Source organism: Schistocerca piceifrons, chromosome 8 (assembly GCF_021461385.2).
Source record: "Schistocerca piceifrons isolate TAMUIC-IGC-003096 chromosome 8, iqSchPice1.1, whole genome shotgun sequence".
Taxonomy (NCBI): Eukaryota; Metazoa; Arthropoda; class Insecta; order Orthoptera; family Acrididae; genus Schistocerca; species Schistocerca piceifrons.
Genome location: NC_060145.1, coordinates 20,228,520 through 20,243,758, shown reverse-complemented (window position 1 = coordinate 20,243,758; position 15,239 = coordinate 20,228,520). Strand labels below are relative to the sequence as shown.

The 15,239-nt window shown below is 40.8% G+C and overlaps 1 protein-coding gene across 1 annotated transcript in view; it reads right to left on the bottom strand.

Moving 5' to 3' along the window:
* The window catches only part of LOC124711323 (midasin-like), a 128,124-nt gene that overhangs the window by 17,434 nt on the left and 95,451 nt on the right, over positions 1-15,239 (bottom strand). Inside the window, exons 14-17 of the mRNA XM_047241341.1 lie at positions 12,960-13,250; positions 10,972-11,181; positions 3,953-4,083; positions 108-267 (exon numbers count right to left, since the gene is read on the bottom strand). Coding sequence (XP_047097297.1) covers positions 108-267; positions 3,953-4,083; positions 10,972-11,181; positions 12,960-13,250 — 792 coding nt within the window. The remainder of the gene's footprint in view (positions 1-107; positions 268-3,952; positions 4,084-10,971; positions 11,182-12,959; positions 13,251-15,239) is intronic.

Below are 15,239 nucleotides of genomic sequence, written 5' to 3'. Positions count from 1 at the left end.
AATTGCCATTTAGTCGTGCCTGTCTGCAACTTAATGTGTCACATTTATGGTAAGTAGTAATCTACCTTTCCCTTATGTACTTACATTATATCCAATTCTCAACATACCTGAGTAAGAGCAAACAGAATAGGAGTCACAAGATCTGGGTAGTGGTCTCCATACATATTCTGAAGCCTGGCAGTAAATGCTTGCTGCGATTCTCGCATACCGAATGCCGTGTCAATCACATCAACTGCCTCCCTTCTTATACTCAAAATGTCATACATTCTGGAATGGAAATGTAACCACTTTATCAAGGTATTCACCCATATACTCCCATTGCACAGTTGCTTCTGTTTGTTATGACACAGAAATTTATATCTTACCATATCCCACATATTAGTGTACACAATGATAACAATACTAGTAACTTTACCCAAGATCATCCTGCAGACATTTATTTAAGGACCTAGGGATATTCACAGTAGCTTCTCAGTATATATACTCTCTTACGAAATTTGTTATGAACAACCAAACCCAATTCAAAAGTAATAGCAGTGTGCATAACTACAATACTAGGAGAAAGGATGATCTTCACTATTCAAGATTAAATCTAACTTCGGCACAGAAAGGGGTGAATTATACTGCCACTAAAGTCTTTCGTCACTTACCAAATAGTATCAAAAGTCTGACAGATAACCAACAAGTATTTAAGAAGAAATTAAAATAATTTCTGAATGACAACTCCTTCTACTCCATAGAGGAATTTTTAGATATAAATTAAGGAAAAAAAAATTATAAAAAAAACAAAAATAAAAAAGTTGTTATATTAACTTAATTATGTTGTTAAATTAACTTAATTATGTCATGTATTGGAAAATTTGACTTGTTCTACACCATTACGAAATATCGTATTCATGATCCATGGAACTAGTATTAATCTAATCTAATCTAGTTATAATGAGCACAGAAGTGATGTAATGTTGGCCTTAATTTCCATATTCTGTACCTTCTTTATAGTAGTCAAGATTTAGTGATGAGGTATGACAAATGATGATGCTTTGGTCTCAAAACTAGTTATGACAGGATAAATAAAAATTGTCAACTGGGGACATGGATGATTTATTTTCTGAAATATTATCATCAGTTGCAAACCCACAACAAATTTCCTTGCAAGAATAAAGATCATGAAGAACATGCCGTAACACATGTTATTGAGCCTTCATTTTCATATTTTGAGACCTCTTTACAACTCTTAAGACTGTATGATTATTATTATTATTACAATAATTTTTTTACTTTTTAACTCAGGGGTGCAAGTCCAGCAATGTGTGCAGGAAAGAGATAGTGGCAGATGAAATCAGTAAATTACTATACAATTAAAGGAAGTGATCATGTCAAACAACTATTGGTAGAACACAGCAATGTCAGCCATCAATGACATATGAAGATACCAGGTGACATGATTTACATACTTAATATCACATAACTTTCCTGTGAGACTCTTGTTGCTATTAAGGGTGATTGTATCCTTCTCTATACCTGACTCAGAATAAAAAATGTGACTTGGTAACTAGTTGTTTCAGTACAGCTACCCTTAGAACAACCACTCACAGAATAATATTGATCAATCAGAGAATCAGCTTGGTCTGTTCATCATTGTCACATCACATTGCTACCTTATAAGTCAGTTGCAAAAAGTTTCAAACAATGCTACCAGTCAGTAAAATAACAAGTGTGATTTGTTTGTATTGTTTACATCATTTCTGTGAGCAATTTATGTGACAGAACATCTAACACAGGCTGTTAACAGACAGCATATGAATGTATCCATAACTGAAATGCTCAGTTATTGCTACCACAGCCACATTCCATTCACAAGCAAATGTGGACAGCAATATTGGTCCCTCCAATGCTCATCTGTCAATCACTTTGTTATTTTGATTGAGGCATAGAACTTATTTTCACCCTTCTTGCTCTATTCGCGCATTGAATCTGCAGCTTAATGTATCTTTTAACAGTGTATGTTTCTTTTCTCATAAAATTTAAAATCTCACAAGCTCCTAGTAAGGTTGGTTTTTTTTACACACATATCCAAAAACTCACTAATTTTATGAATATTTTGCTTCAGCCTCTTCCTTGTACCACTAAACCAACTGCATGCCTACATTAAAACTAAGTTTATGAATACTCAAAATATCCACGGGTATGCTGCCGGTCTATAGTGTCCAACGGGCACAATATTTCGGCGATCAAACATGTCGCCATCATCAGGTGAACTGACGGACTGAGCTCCTGTGAACGTGCCGGCACACAGATCCGTACGCTATGGCTGCTCAGAGGGAACTGGGTTCGGTCGCGGCGGCGGCCGATTTAAATACCCTCCACCCGCGGCGCGCTCCCTCCGCCGTCCGCGCCCAGCGCCACGGTCGCGCGGTGAAACGGATTGCGACGGCGTCTGAGATGACGTCGGTGTGATGGCTCTGTCCGCCGTGGTCGTCACAACTATACGTCTGCTCGATTTACTCTTGATTAACCCGATCGCTGGTTCCCAAGCCTTGCTAAGATTATAGCCACAGTCACGGTTTATGAGGTCGTCATTGGTGCGAATTTCGATGGCCTCTCTAACAACGCTGTCCCAGTATCTCGACGTCTGTACCAGAATCCTCGTGCGGTCATACTCCATGGCGTGATTTTCCGACAAACAATGTTCAGCGACCGCCGACTTGCTCGGATACATCAGTCGAGTGTGCCTCTGGTGTTCACGGCATCGATCCTCGATGGTACGCATCGTCTGACCAATATACGACTTGCCACATTGACACGGAATCTGGTACACGCCGGCCTTCCTCAAACCGAGGTCATCTTTGGCGCTCCCCACCAGTGCACGAGTTTTATTTGGAGGACAAAACACAGTTCCAACCCGGTGTTTCTTCAGAATGCGGGCGATTTTCCCCGAGAGTGCGCCTGTGTATGGAATAAATGCAGTGCCTACCTCCTCCCTCGTGACTTCATCCATCTCAACAGGTTGTGCTGCAGTGGTTGGGCGGAGAGCACGTTGAATCTCTGCCCAACCACTGCAGCACAACCTGTTGAGATGGATGAAGTCACGAGGGAGGAGGTAGGCACTGCATTTATTCCATACACAGGCGCACTCTCGGGGAAAATCGCCCGCATTCTGAAGAAACACCGGGTCGGAACTGTGTTTTGTCCTCCAAATAAAACTCGTGCACTGGTGGGGAGCGCCAAAGATGACCTCGGTTTGAGGAAGGCCGGCGTGTACCAGATTCCGTGTCAATGTGGCAAGTCGTATATTGGTCAGACGATGCGTACCGTCGAGGATCGATGCCGTGAACACCAGAGGCACACTCGACTGATGTATCCGAGCAAGTCGGCGGTCGCTGAACATTGTTTGTCGGAAAATCACGCCATGGAGTATGACCGCACGAGGATTCTGGTACAGACGTCGAGATACTGGGACAGCGTTGTTAGAGAGGCCATCGAAATTCGCACCAATGACGACCTCATAAACCGTGACTGTGGCTATAATCTTAGCAAGGCTTGGGAACCAGCGATCGGGTTAATCAAGAGTAAATCGAGCAGACGTATAGTTCTGACGACCACGGCGGACAGAGCCATCACACCGACGTCATCTCAGACGCCGTCGCAATCTGTTTCACCGCGCGACCGTGGCGCTGGGCGCGGACGGCGGAGGGAGCGCGCCGCGGGCAGAGGGTATTTAAATCGGCCGCCGCCGCGACCGAACCCAGTTCCCTCTGAGCAGCCATAGCGTACGGATTTGCGTGCCGGCACGTTCACAGGAGCTCAGTCCGTCAGTTCACCTGATGATGGCGACATGTTTGATCGCCGAAATATTGTGCCCGTTGGACACTATAGACCGGCAGCATACCCGTGGATATTTTGATTATCAAATACGCCGGGAGAAACTCAAGAATTTACGAATACTGATTACCTGTTTTCTGGGATTCCCTGTGTCATACCATTCTGGGCCTCTTTTTGCAGTAATTTGTGTGTGACTGCTGAGAGTTGCTTACTAAGTTCTCCCATTTTTCCATGAAGGTTCAACTTGTAGTTTTCGATTTCCTGTGCACAAAATATCAAATAAGTAAATAAAACTCCATTTGTTATTGGACAATTTCTAGCAAGTATTTTGGGATTAGGGATCAGCACGAGTTGGTCTCATAACTCAAAGCTCTCATTCAGAAACTAGAATATACTCTTAATGATAGCAACATTTCATTCAGTACAAAATGTTAGACCCAGGGTTTGTTTTAGAGTTGTTAGTTCACATGCATGGACTTATGAGACCTCACTTTCACAGTACTCCTTCACCCCACCCCTTTAGAAAAAGGACAAAATCTGACAGTGTCTCTTCAAAAACTTTCTTGCTACTGTAACTTATTATTAAAAATTTACTTAACCATGAAAAATTAAGAGAGAGTTAGTCCACAATCTGTAAATTATTTATAACAACAAAATGGATTTTCTTTTGAAAGATATGACCTAAAAGTACTCGGAAATGATGGTATTTCACACCAGGGACTATGTTAGACATAAGACATAAATTCTCTTTGCAACATAACCTACACAAATGTAAATAATAGACGAGCAGGAGAGAAAAATAAATGAATAAAAAGAGATGTGAGGAAAGGGTTGTACAGCCTCCAGCAGGTCTTTTGACAGTTGTTAGGCACAATCTGGAGAACTTTACTGGTAAGGTTAGAATTTGCACAATTTGTAAATTTAATAAAGGCAAGCACTCACTTGATAGCCGAGGCAATCCACCACAAAGGTGTGCGCGCGCACGCACACACGCACGCACGCACACACGCACACACACAATCACACACAATCACACACACACACACACACACACACACACACACACACACACACACACACACAATATTGTCATCGTGCTGCAGCCTAACATATCCAGAAACTTAGTAACAAGTCATGGACATCCACAAAAACGTATCCAAGAAGGGGCAACATTTAAAAATTGGTAATTTTTATATCGCTGACTCAGTGAGTTGGAAAACTAAATCTGAATGAAAACTAAATCTGTATGGAAGTACACAGCACTTATCGTATGTCAAATGATTGACAGTTTCAAATCAATGTTTTTTGAAGAGAGATTACCTTAGTACCAAAAAGGCAAGCATACTTCACTAGTACATACAAAGAACTTCTTGTATGATCAGTATGAATATTGATTCCTCCTCTTTGATTTAACAACCTGACTTCCACCCCTTTGATTAGATCCAGCAATCTAATGAGTCAGGAAACAAAGCTAGAAAATAGTCACAAAAGATATTTTTGCTCGTATGTCATTACTTAAAATTTAACCCGGAAAATTACAAATCTGGGCTAGGGGAAAAAAGAAAACTTGTTTGTTATTAAAAAAAAATTAAACACCAAAAATGTCACTTTCAAAGTAGAGAAACAGGACATACACTTTCAAAGTGCTTCTCCACCGAGACGAATGGTGAAGTACTGATGATGTGCAGCAGGAGCAGGAGCTGTGCTTGTCGGAGCTGGGGATGGATGTTGGGCAGGGACATTACAAAGTCATGCTTATTTTGTGATGGGAAAAGGTGCCAGAGTACACCAGCAAGAGGTCTGGAATGTGCCCTCCCTGTAGCTCAATAAAGGCTGTACGAGGAAGGGACTGGGAACAGACTGGGAACTTTTTTTCGCAGTGTTATGTAGGACTTCTTCACATTCATCTCAACTGCAGGGCTTTGCCAAAACCACCAACTGCACCAAGGGAAGGGCAAAAGTTCCTGTGAACAGCCTGACCACCAAACAAACCTAAGTAATACTGTGACTGGTGTGTGGTAAAGCCACAATATTTCCTGTGGCACTTGGCAATGCTAAATCTCCAGTTTAGTACAACATAATCATACAGAAATGTAAGAGAATTCTGTAATGAATTAATAGCTTGTAGCTTGGCTCCTCCAACAGATGTCTACACTGATCAGCCAGAACATTATGACCACCTATCTAGTAGCCAGTATGTCCACCTTTGCCACAGGTAACAGTGGCAAAGCATCATGGCATGGAAGGAATGAGTTCTTGGTATGTCACCAAGGAATTTGGCACCACATCTGCACAAACAAGTCACCTAACTCTCGTAAATTCCGGGGAGGAGAGACGATGAGCTCTGATGTCATGTTCAGTCCCATCCCAGATGTGTCCAATTGGGTTCAGATCTGGCGAGCTGCTAGGCCAGCACATCAGCCCCTCGAACCACCCCATCACACTCCTGGCCTTGTGACATGGTGCATTATCTTGCTGAAAAGTGCCACTGTCATAGGCAAACATGATTGTCATGAAACAGTGTAAATGGCCTGTAAAGAGCATACGATAGATACTCCTTGGTCATCATGGTGCCTTGCATAATCTCCACTGGACCCATGGACGCCCATGTGAACGTTTCTGAGGGCATAATAGAGCCACTGCAAGCTTGTCTCTGCCCCCCTTTTAAATCTCAAAATATTTGGAAGCAAGGCCTACATTCACATTCTGGGAACTAACCAATGACAATGGGGCAACAAAAATATTGAGTATGTCTTGGTAGCATTCTGTGAAGAATTAAAAGCTTACAGGCTTTTTGAAACAAATTGCCGAAGAATCAATAAAATGGCACACACTTTTTTATGAAGGTGCTTCTATACTGTATAAAGAAGAAATCGAGTCACAGGATCCAAACCGATTGTTCATTCTATTCACAGAACAGAAACAGAATGCAAGAACAACAACTGAGCTAGAAAAAAAGGTGAACCTGAGACTATAACATCAATCACTGCACACTGGCAGCAATTATGAATTAAGCCCAGATAATGCAAATGATGACAATGAGCAATTGCTGCACATAGAGTCAATATGAACAGTCATCAAATAGTGGAGATGCTGAGTCGCTATATTCTATCTTGGATTTTCCATTGTTTGAAGGGTCATCAAGCATTTTATAGTTAAAGAAGCTACATGACGTGATTACTTATTGGGCTAAACAGTCAACTAAAGCCAATCCCATCTCACTGGAAGACAATGCTGAAACCTGGCTGAAGGCAATGGAAGAAGAGTTACAATCTTGTAAAGAGAACCACACATGGTGTCTGTCAGTTTACATTCAGACAAGAAGCCAACAAATGCAAAATGGGTAGTCAAAACTAAGACAGATCTGAAAGGCCACATTGTACCCTACAAAGCATAACTCGCCAGAAAAAGTCATGCTCAGAAGCAAGGCTTGGACTAGGATGAAACATATGCACCAGTTATCAGGTATAATCATTAAGGTCCTTATTCGCTGTGGCTGATGAACGTGAACTTGACATTGATCATGTACAGGGCTATTACAAATGATTGAAGCGATTTCATAAATTCACTGTAGCTCCATTCATTGACATATGGTCACGACACACTACAGATACGTAGAAAAACTCATAAAGTTTTGTTCAGCTGAAGCCGCACTTCAGGTTTCTGCCACCAGAGCGCTCGAGAGTGCAGTGAGACAAAATGGCGACAGGAGCCGAGAAAGCGTTATGTCGTGCTTGAAATGCACTCACATCAGTCAGTCATAACAGCGCAACGACACTTCAGGACGAAGTTCAACACAGATCCACCAACTGCTAACTCCATTCGGCGATGGTATGCGCAGTTTAAAGCTTCTGGATGCCTCTGTAAGGGGAAATCAACGGGTCGGCCTACAGTGAGCAAAGAAATGGTTGAACGTGTGCGAGCAAGTTTCACGCGTAGCCCGCGGAAGTCGACGAATAAAGCAAGCAGGGAGCTAAATGTACCACAGCCGACGGTTTGGAAAATCTTACGGAAAAGGCTAAAGCAGAAGCCTTACCGTTTACAATTGCTACACTTCCATCATGATGTTCAGCATTTCTTAAACAGGAGATTGGAAAGCCGATGGATCGGTCGTGGTGGAGATCATGATCAGCAATTCATGTCATGGCCTCCACGCTCTCCCGACTTAACCCGATGCGATTTCTTTCTGTGGGGTTATGTGAAAGATTCAGTGTTTAAACCTCCTCTACGAAGAAACGTGCCAGAACTGCGAGCTCGCATCAACGATGCTTTCGAACTCATTGATGGGGACATGCTGCGCCGAGTGTGGGAGGAACTTGATTATCGGCTTGATGTCTGCCGAATCACTAAAGGGGCACATATCGAACATTTGTGAATGCCTAAAAAATTTTTTTTGAGTTTTTGTATGTGTGTGCAAAGCATTGTGAAAATATCTCAAATAATAAAGTTATTGTACAGCTGTGAAATCGCTTCAATCATTTGTAATAACCCTGTAGATGCTGATACAGCTTTCTTGACTTACCTGGAGAGACTTATGTGAATACTACAGAAGTAGATCCAGTTTTGAGGAGAGTGAATGACACTTGGGCAGGGGAGAGGGGGGGGGGGGGGGGGGGGACCAACAACAACAAACAAACAAACTTGAAATTAGACGGTACACAGTTGAATGTGAACTTCAAAAACATGACAATGACTATTGCAAAAATCAAGGTTCTGACATTTCTTTGTGTGGACAACATGCTAATTTTCAGTAACAAACAAGGAGAGAATGATCTCCTCAAAAACAATCTACCAGAAATCTTCCAGCTCAGTGAAGCTACTAACTGTTTACATACCCAAATTATTAGGAAGCACAGAAAACATTGTCTGTGGATGGAGCATGCACTATGTACAGCAAATTCTCAACAGATTCGATTAAAAAAAATGTAACCTGATCTACGCCAGTGGACGATAACCTGGTGCTCACTCTCGATATGAGTCCAAAAACAGAATACAAGCAAGAAGTTATGAAGAACATACCCTATCATGAAGCAATAGTCTTGGTTCATATAGCAACAAGGTCTGACCTCATTTACTCGATATGAACTGTCAGCTACTTTTGTAATAATCCATGGATACGCTGGTGGCAGTCAGAAGGATCTATGGATACCCAAAAGGTACCAAGAGCATGAAGCTACTGCTTTCTAAAGCAGAGAACTGCCACATAATAGGTTACTGTGATGCAGATTGGGCAGGAGATTCTAAGGATTGTAGATTGTATTTTATTGGTCCTGTTGTCTACATAGCAGCTTATGCGTAAGACATTGGACAAGTCAAGTTATAAATATACAGGCTGAAAGTAATTTCAAGGCATACATATTTAAGCTTACAATAACACATATTTAAGCTTACAATAATACATATTTAAGCTTACAATAATACACTTTACACCAAGTATTTATATAACACATTTCATAAATTTAAATATTCTTCAATGGAATAAAAGCAGTGATGCTGTAAATATGACTTTAGAGATTTTCCAAATGTATTGACCTCAGTGATAGCTTTTATGTTTTCAGGAAGTTTGTTATAAAGCTTAACTCCCATGTGAAAAGTACCTTTTTGGCACAGTGCTGTGCTGATTTGAGTCATATGTAAGTTCCTGTTTTGTCTGGTAAAGTGCTCATGTATATCACAGTTTTTTGTAGCCTCTGGTCCTTGCCTATTACATTTAATTTAAAGAACAAAAGGGTTTCCATAATGTATACACACGGTAATGGGGGAATACCAGATTTCTTAAACAGGGGTTTACAAGAGTCTCTAGGCTTGCACCCAAACAAGATTCTAATGGCCCTTTTTTGTAGTTTAAAAGTGCTATTAGCTATTTTAGAGTTTCCCCAGAAGGTGACCCCATATCTAAGACGAGAATGAAAGTACGCATGATATGCATTCATTACTGTTTTCTCACTACAGCATGATTTTAATGAACAAAGAAGATAACATGTTTTGCTCAGTTCTGTATTGAGACATTCAATATGCTTATTCCATCTGATGTTACTCTGCAGCCAAAGTCCTAAGAATTTGGTTTCAGCACTGTTACCAACTGGTTCGTCATTGACAGAGACTGATGGGATAAACATGTCCTTGTTAGGAACATTGTGGAATTTTAGAGCAACGGTTTTCTTACTGTTTATTACAAGCTGGTTACTCTGTGCCCAGCTGCTAAGTTGTTTCGTGACCGTGTTTACTGTCTGCTGTAACTGTTCATCGTCGTCTCCTTTTAGGATATAAAGTTAACAACTGAATATCTTTTAAATATCAAGAAGCAGTGATGTCCTGGCATAGAAAGAAATAATTAACAGTAGCTGAATCCACAACTGATGCACAACATATGGCCCTGGCCTCAGCACGTCAGAAGGCTCTGCGGCTTCAAAGGCTAAGACACAGTGAACTACCTCCAAACCCAATAAGAAATACCCAACCGAACTAGCGTGTGACAAGAATGAGCAACTGACCTGTCGAAGGCTAGTGGCTTTCAGAGTCAAACCAAACATATAGTTACAAGATACCACTTTATAAGAGGTGAAACGCAGTCAGCCCAATCATTGTGGGAAATACCGCTGAAAAAGCCTCATCACCATCTACTGCTACAAGATTTTGCAATTAAAATGTAGTTTCTTTTTGTTTTGTAATTTTTGCAGCCACAATTCTACTGCGGGTGTGAGAATTTAGAATCAGTGCCTCATCTATTAACAAGTCTTTTGCATTGGTACAATGTTACTCCTGGTGTGTCGAGTTCCTTACTTCACATTCATTGTTAGATTTTTATCTCTCTCTCTCTCTCTCTCTCTCTCTCTCTCTCTCTCTCTCTCTGTGTGTGTGTGTGTGTGTGTGTGTGTGTGTGTGTGTGTGTGTGTGTGTGCACCAATCATATGTTGCCTGTAAAACTCTGTGAACAGTCTACCTAAGAACAATGGCAGTGCAGAGCATTACTCTCTTCACCAGACATACACTTCACTTTCTTGCATTATACTTGTATTGTTTTGCGAACTATAGGGGGTATGCAGAATTCCTTACACGTTACCCATTTATGTTTGATAGGAGTATCAATACAACATCTCCATACTTTTTAAAAAAAGTCTCAACTAATGCAGTACATTTTAGTCATACCTTCCTGAGAAGTGTGAAAGGCTTAGCATTCTGTGGCCTGGTGGATATTTGTTGTTCAAGTTTCGTGCATTTTTCGTTCAACATTGCCTTAAGAAGCCTTAAGGTACGAATGAAGGGTGGCACCTCAGCATCTGGAATAACTTCCCAGTTTCGGCTCTTTAGTCTTGCTGTTACCTCAAACGCTTTGAGAAGACGTTCGACAAACTCCAACTGCAGACAAAGATTTTACAATGTTCAAATAAGAGTAAAAACATTTCTCTTTCATAAGAATATTACAAATGGACAATGTGGATGACAACTTTTGTGCAATCAAAATCAGAAACAATAAAAATGCATCACTCAGTTTCTGGACAATCAGAGCCCTTATAAATTCACATAAACAATGTTTGTTTTCACATGTGAACTAATAGGTTTTATCTTCATCTCCCTAGATATCATACAGTAGTATTTACTAACACAGAACTAAGATGACACTTTTAAATGTGTGCTCAATGAAATACAAGCGGTGTCCTGATTAAAATATTCTTGATCTGCAAAAGACGATGGTGAAAACCATTGCTCAACTACCTAATGGGACGGGAAAAAAAAAAGGTTACATAACATAGTGACCAAGTTGTCAACAATTTTGGAGGTAAAGCTCTTCTTGTATTTCATATCTTTGCAAGAACACAAGGAGCACAGAAAACAAAAGTCACAAAGGGAGGTAGAACTAAATTTCCGGCTGGTCTCTAGAGTGATTGCTATAAATGCTGACAGCTGTAAATGGTCACTACAATCCTTAAAGACAACGTAAATATACCAGTAGAATATGAAGACACATCCTAGGAAAGCAGGAAACTGTCTAGTGTGATACGTGGCCTGACACTCTGTCTGATTTGTTCCATTGATTCTGGGTGTGGTTGCAAAGAAGTTCATGACATGAAGAAAGGCGAAAAGACAGCACAACAAAATAGTCTTCCCAGTTACTGAGAAATATTTTCCATTCAATATCATGTCAAATGTTTAAAAGTCCATGATACAAATTTGTGAAAATAGACACAGATCAGTCCATATTACTAGAATTATTTTTGGAAAAAAAAAAAAAAAAAAAAAAAAAAATTGCAGTTATAGGTTTCATACACACAATAAATTAACTGTTATGAATTGTAAGTATTCTTCCTGTATTTAACTCCTCTAACATTAGGCAAATATTATTTACTGAATATTGGAGCATTTCCCCCCATTAAGTTACTAATAAACTGTTCATAACAGCACTATTATGACACGAGTGAAGGTAAAATGGCTGCATATTTAATTTGAAGGAAGTTGTGCCTGAAACAATGTTAAGAGATTCTCCAACATTCTGACAACCTAATCATTTTTGTTCACAGTGTCTGAGCCCAGGTGGCAAGTACACACAATATCATCAATCACAGCACTTGACAAAGATGATCAGGTCACTTTCCAAGGTATTACACATGAAACTAGAGTTGTCATCCTGACTCAATGCATAAAAGTATACCGTGTATCAATGTTACACACACACACACACACACACACACACACACACAAAAAAAAAAAAAAAAATTTTACAACTCAGGAACTAAGTCCTCAGCACACCTGCTCTCCTCTGTCCTAATGCTCAGCTCCAGACCAGGCTGTTCCAATGCCGACCCATCGGGCACGGGCATCCACCAACACTCTCCAGCTCGCCTGCGGGCAAATGCAGTTGGTGTAGGCAAGCCACCAGAAAGTTTGACTGCACACTTTCTGCACATGCACAACCCGCTTGGCCACCACCAGCCATCCGAGCTCAGCAAACTGACTACGGCTGCGTGTGCTGCAGCCCAGCTGCAAGACTGCTTGCACGTCAGCTGTTTGCCCATCCCCGCCCGCCTACTCTCATCGTGCCAATGATGGCAACTTTCCTCCTTCCAATTTTTTTATTTTAAATGAACAGACACAAAAATTGAGTTAAATGTATTCAAAAATACTACCACACATAATACCTCTTCCTTGGCATAGGACAACTTCATCGTCCTCTTCCTAACAGGATCGACAAGACCGAGATGAGTAAATATTGACATCTGAAATTGGCCCATTGCAAACCAAAGTTGGCTTGCCATTGCAGTGATTCTGATCTGCACAGTAGATTTTCCGCGACTGAGTTCCTGCTGCAATTGTTCGTGAAACTGCACTATGTCTTCAAAAGACTCACAAAGAGAAAGACATCCATTCAGGTTGTTTGTATAATTTCTATGAGGCTCGGCAATCCTCAGAAACTTTCTTGCGGTATCAATCTGGAATGAAAAAACCAATAAATATTATCAAGTCTGACTTACTTTCTTCCATGTTTTACAGTTAGAGTTAAACTTAATATTGATCAATTTATAGTCACCTGGACGCTAGTTTTTTTTTTTTCTCTCTTCTTTTCTTTTTATATATTTCCCATACATTTTGTACACAAAATTACTGCAAAATTTATTTGATAAATAAAGAAATACCGAAGCACAACTATTAAAGCAAGCAAAAATATGTTGGGTTTTCTAGCCACTAAAGATCTGGTTTTGCAATGGCCATGAAATATCTCACCACAGACATAAAATCAAATCAAATATTACTGCATTTCAGAAGTGCTGTAACTAGATATTTTGAATTAATCATAAAGGGCAACAGTATCACACAAATGTAATTAGACAGATGACAGTTTTTCAGATCTCTGCAAATCCAACTTCTTAGGAAATTCTTTTGCTACTAAATTCATTACAGGAATTTATTAAGATATTCATTGAGTAGTAGCAACTGATCTGATTTATAGAATGATTAATGTTTGTTCAATCAGGTACAGGATTTGACTTTTATCAGGAACGTGTATCTACCAATACGATGGTTGCCCTTGGCTGACAACAAGTATGTTAATAGTAATTTAGGATAGTCATTAACTTGCTGCTGTTTGCAATCTATCCTTTTCATAATACTTCTGATCAGTGTTACTGAAGCATACATGTAACAATAAAAAGTACAAGCAAGTGCACTTAGCCTTAATTACTGTGAATAATTTATGGTATATATTCATCCTTGAATAGAACAAAATATATTTGAAATTAAGATAATTATGTTAGTAATTAAGTCTGGCTATAACTAATGAATTATTTATATCTAAAAACAAAGATTATGTGACTTACCAAATGAAAGTGCTAGCAGGTCGATAGACACACAAACAAACACAAACATACACACAAAATTCAAGCTTTTGCAAGCAACAGTTGCTTTGTCAGGAAAGAGGGAAGGAGAGGGAAAGACGAAAGGATGTGGGTTTTAAGGGAGAGGGTAAGGAGTCATTCCAATCCCGGGAGCGGAAAGACTTACCTTAGGGGGAAAAAAAGGACAGGTATACACTCGCATACACACACATATCCATCCGCACATACACAGACACAAGCAGACATTTGTAAAGGCAAAGAGTTTGGGCAGAGATATCAGTCGAGGCGGAAGTACAGAGGCAAAGATGTTGTTGAAAGACAGATGAGGTATGAGAGGCAGCAAATTGAAATTAGAAATTAGCGGAGATTGAGGCCTGGCGGATAACGAGAAGAGAGGATATACTGAAGGGCAAGTTCCCATCTCCGAAGTTCTGACAGGTTGGTGTTAGTGGGAAGTATCCAGATAACCCGGACGGTGTAACACTGTGCCAAGATGTGCTGGCCGTGCACCAAGGCATGTTTAGCCACAGGGTGATCCTCATTACCAACAAACACTGTCTGCCTGTGTCCATTCATGCGAATGGACAGTTTGTTGCTGGCCATTCCCACAGAGAATGCGTCACAGTGTAGGTAGGTCAGTTGGTAAATCACGTGGGTGCTTTCACACGTGGCTCTGCCTTTGATTATGTACACCTTCCGGGTTACAGGACTGGAGTAGGTGGTGGTGGGAGGGTGCATGGGACAGGTTTTACACCGGGGGCGGTTACAAGGGTAGGAGCCAGAGGGTAGGGAAGGTGGTTTGGGGATTTCATAGGGATGAACTAAGAGGTTACGAAGGTTAGGTGGACGGCGGAAAGACACTCTTGGTGGAGTGGGGAGGATTTCGTGAAGGATGGAACTCATTTCAGGGCAGGATTTGAGGAAGTCGTATCCCTGCTGGAGAGCCACATTCAGAGTCTGATGCAGTCCCGGAAAGTATCCTGTCACAAGTGGGGCGCTTTTGGGGTTCTTCTGTGGGAGGTTCTGGGTTTGAGGAGATGAGGAAGTGACTCTGGTTATTTGCTTCTGTAGCAGGTCGGGAGGGTA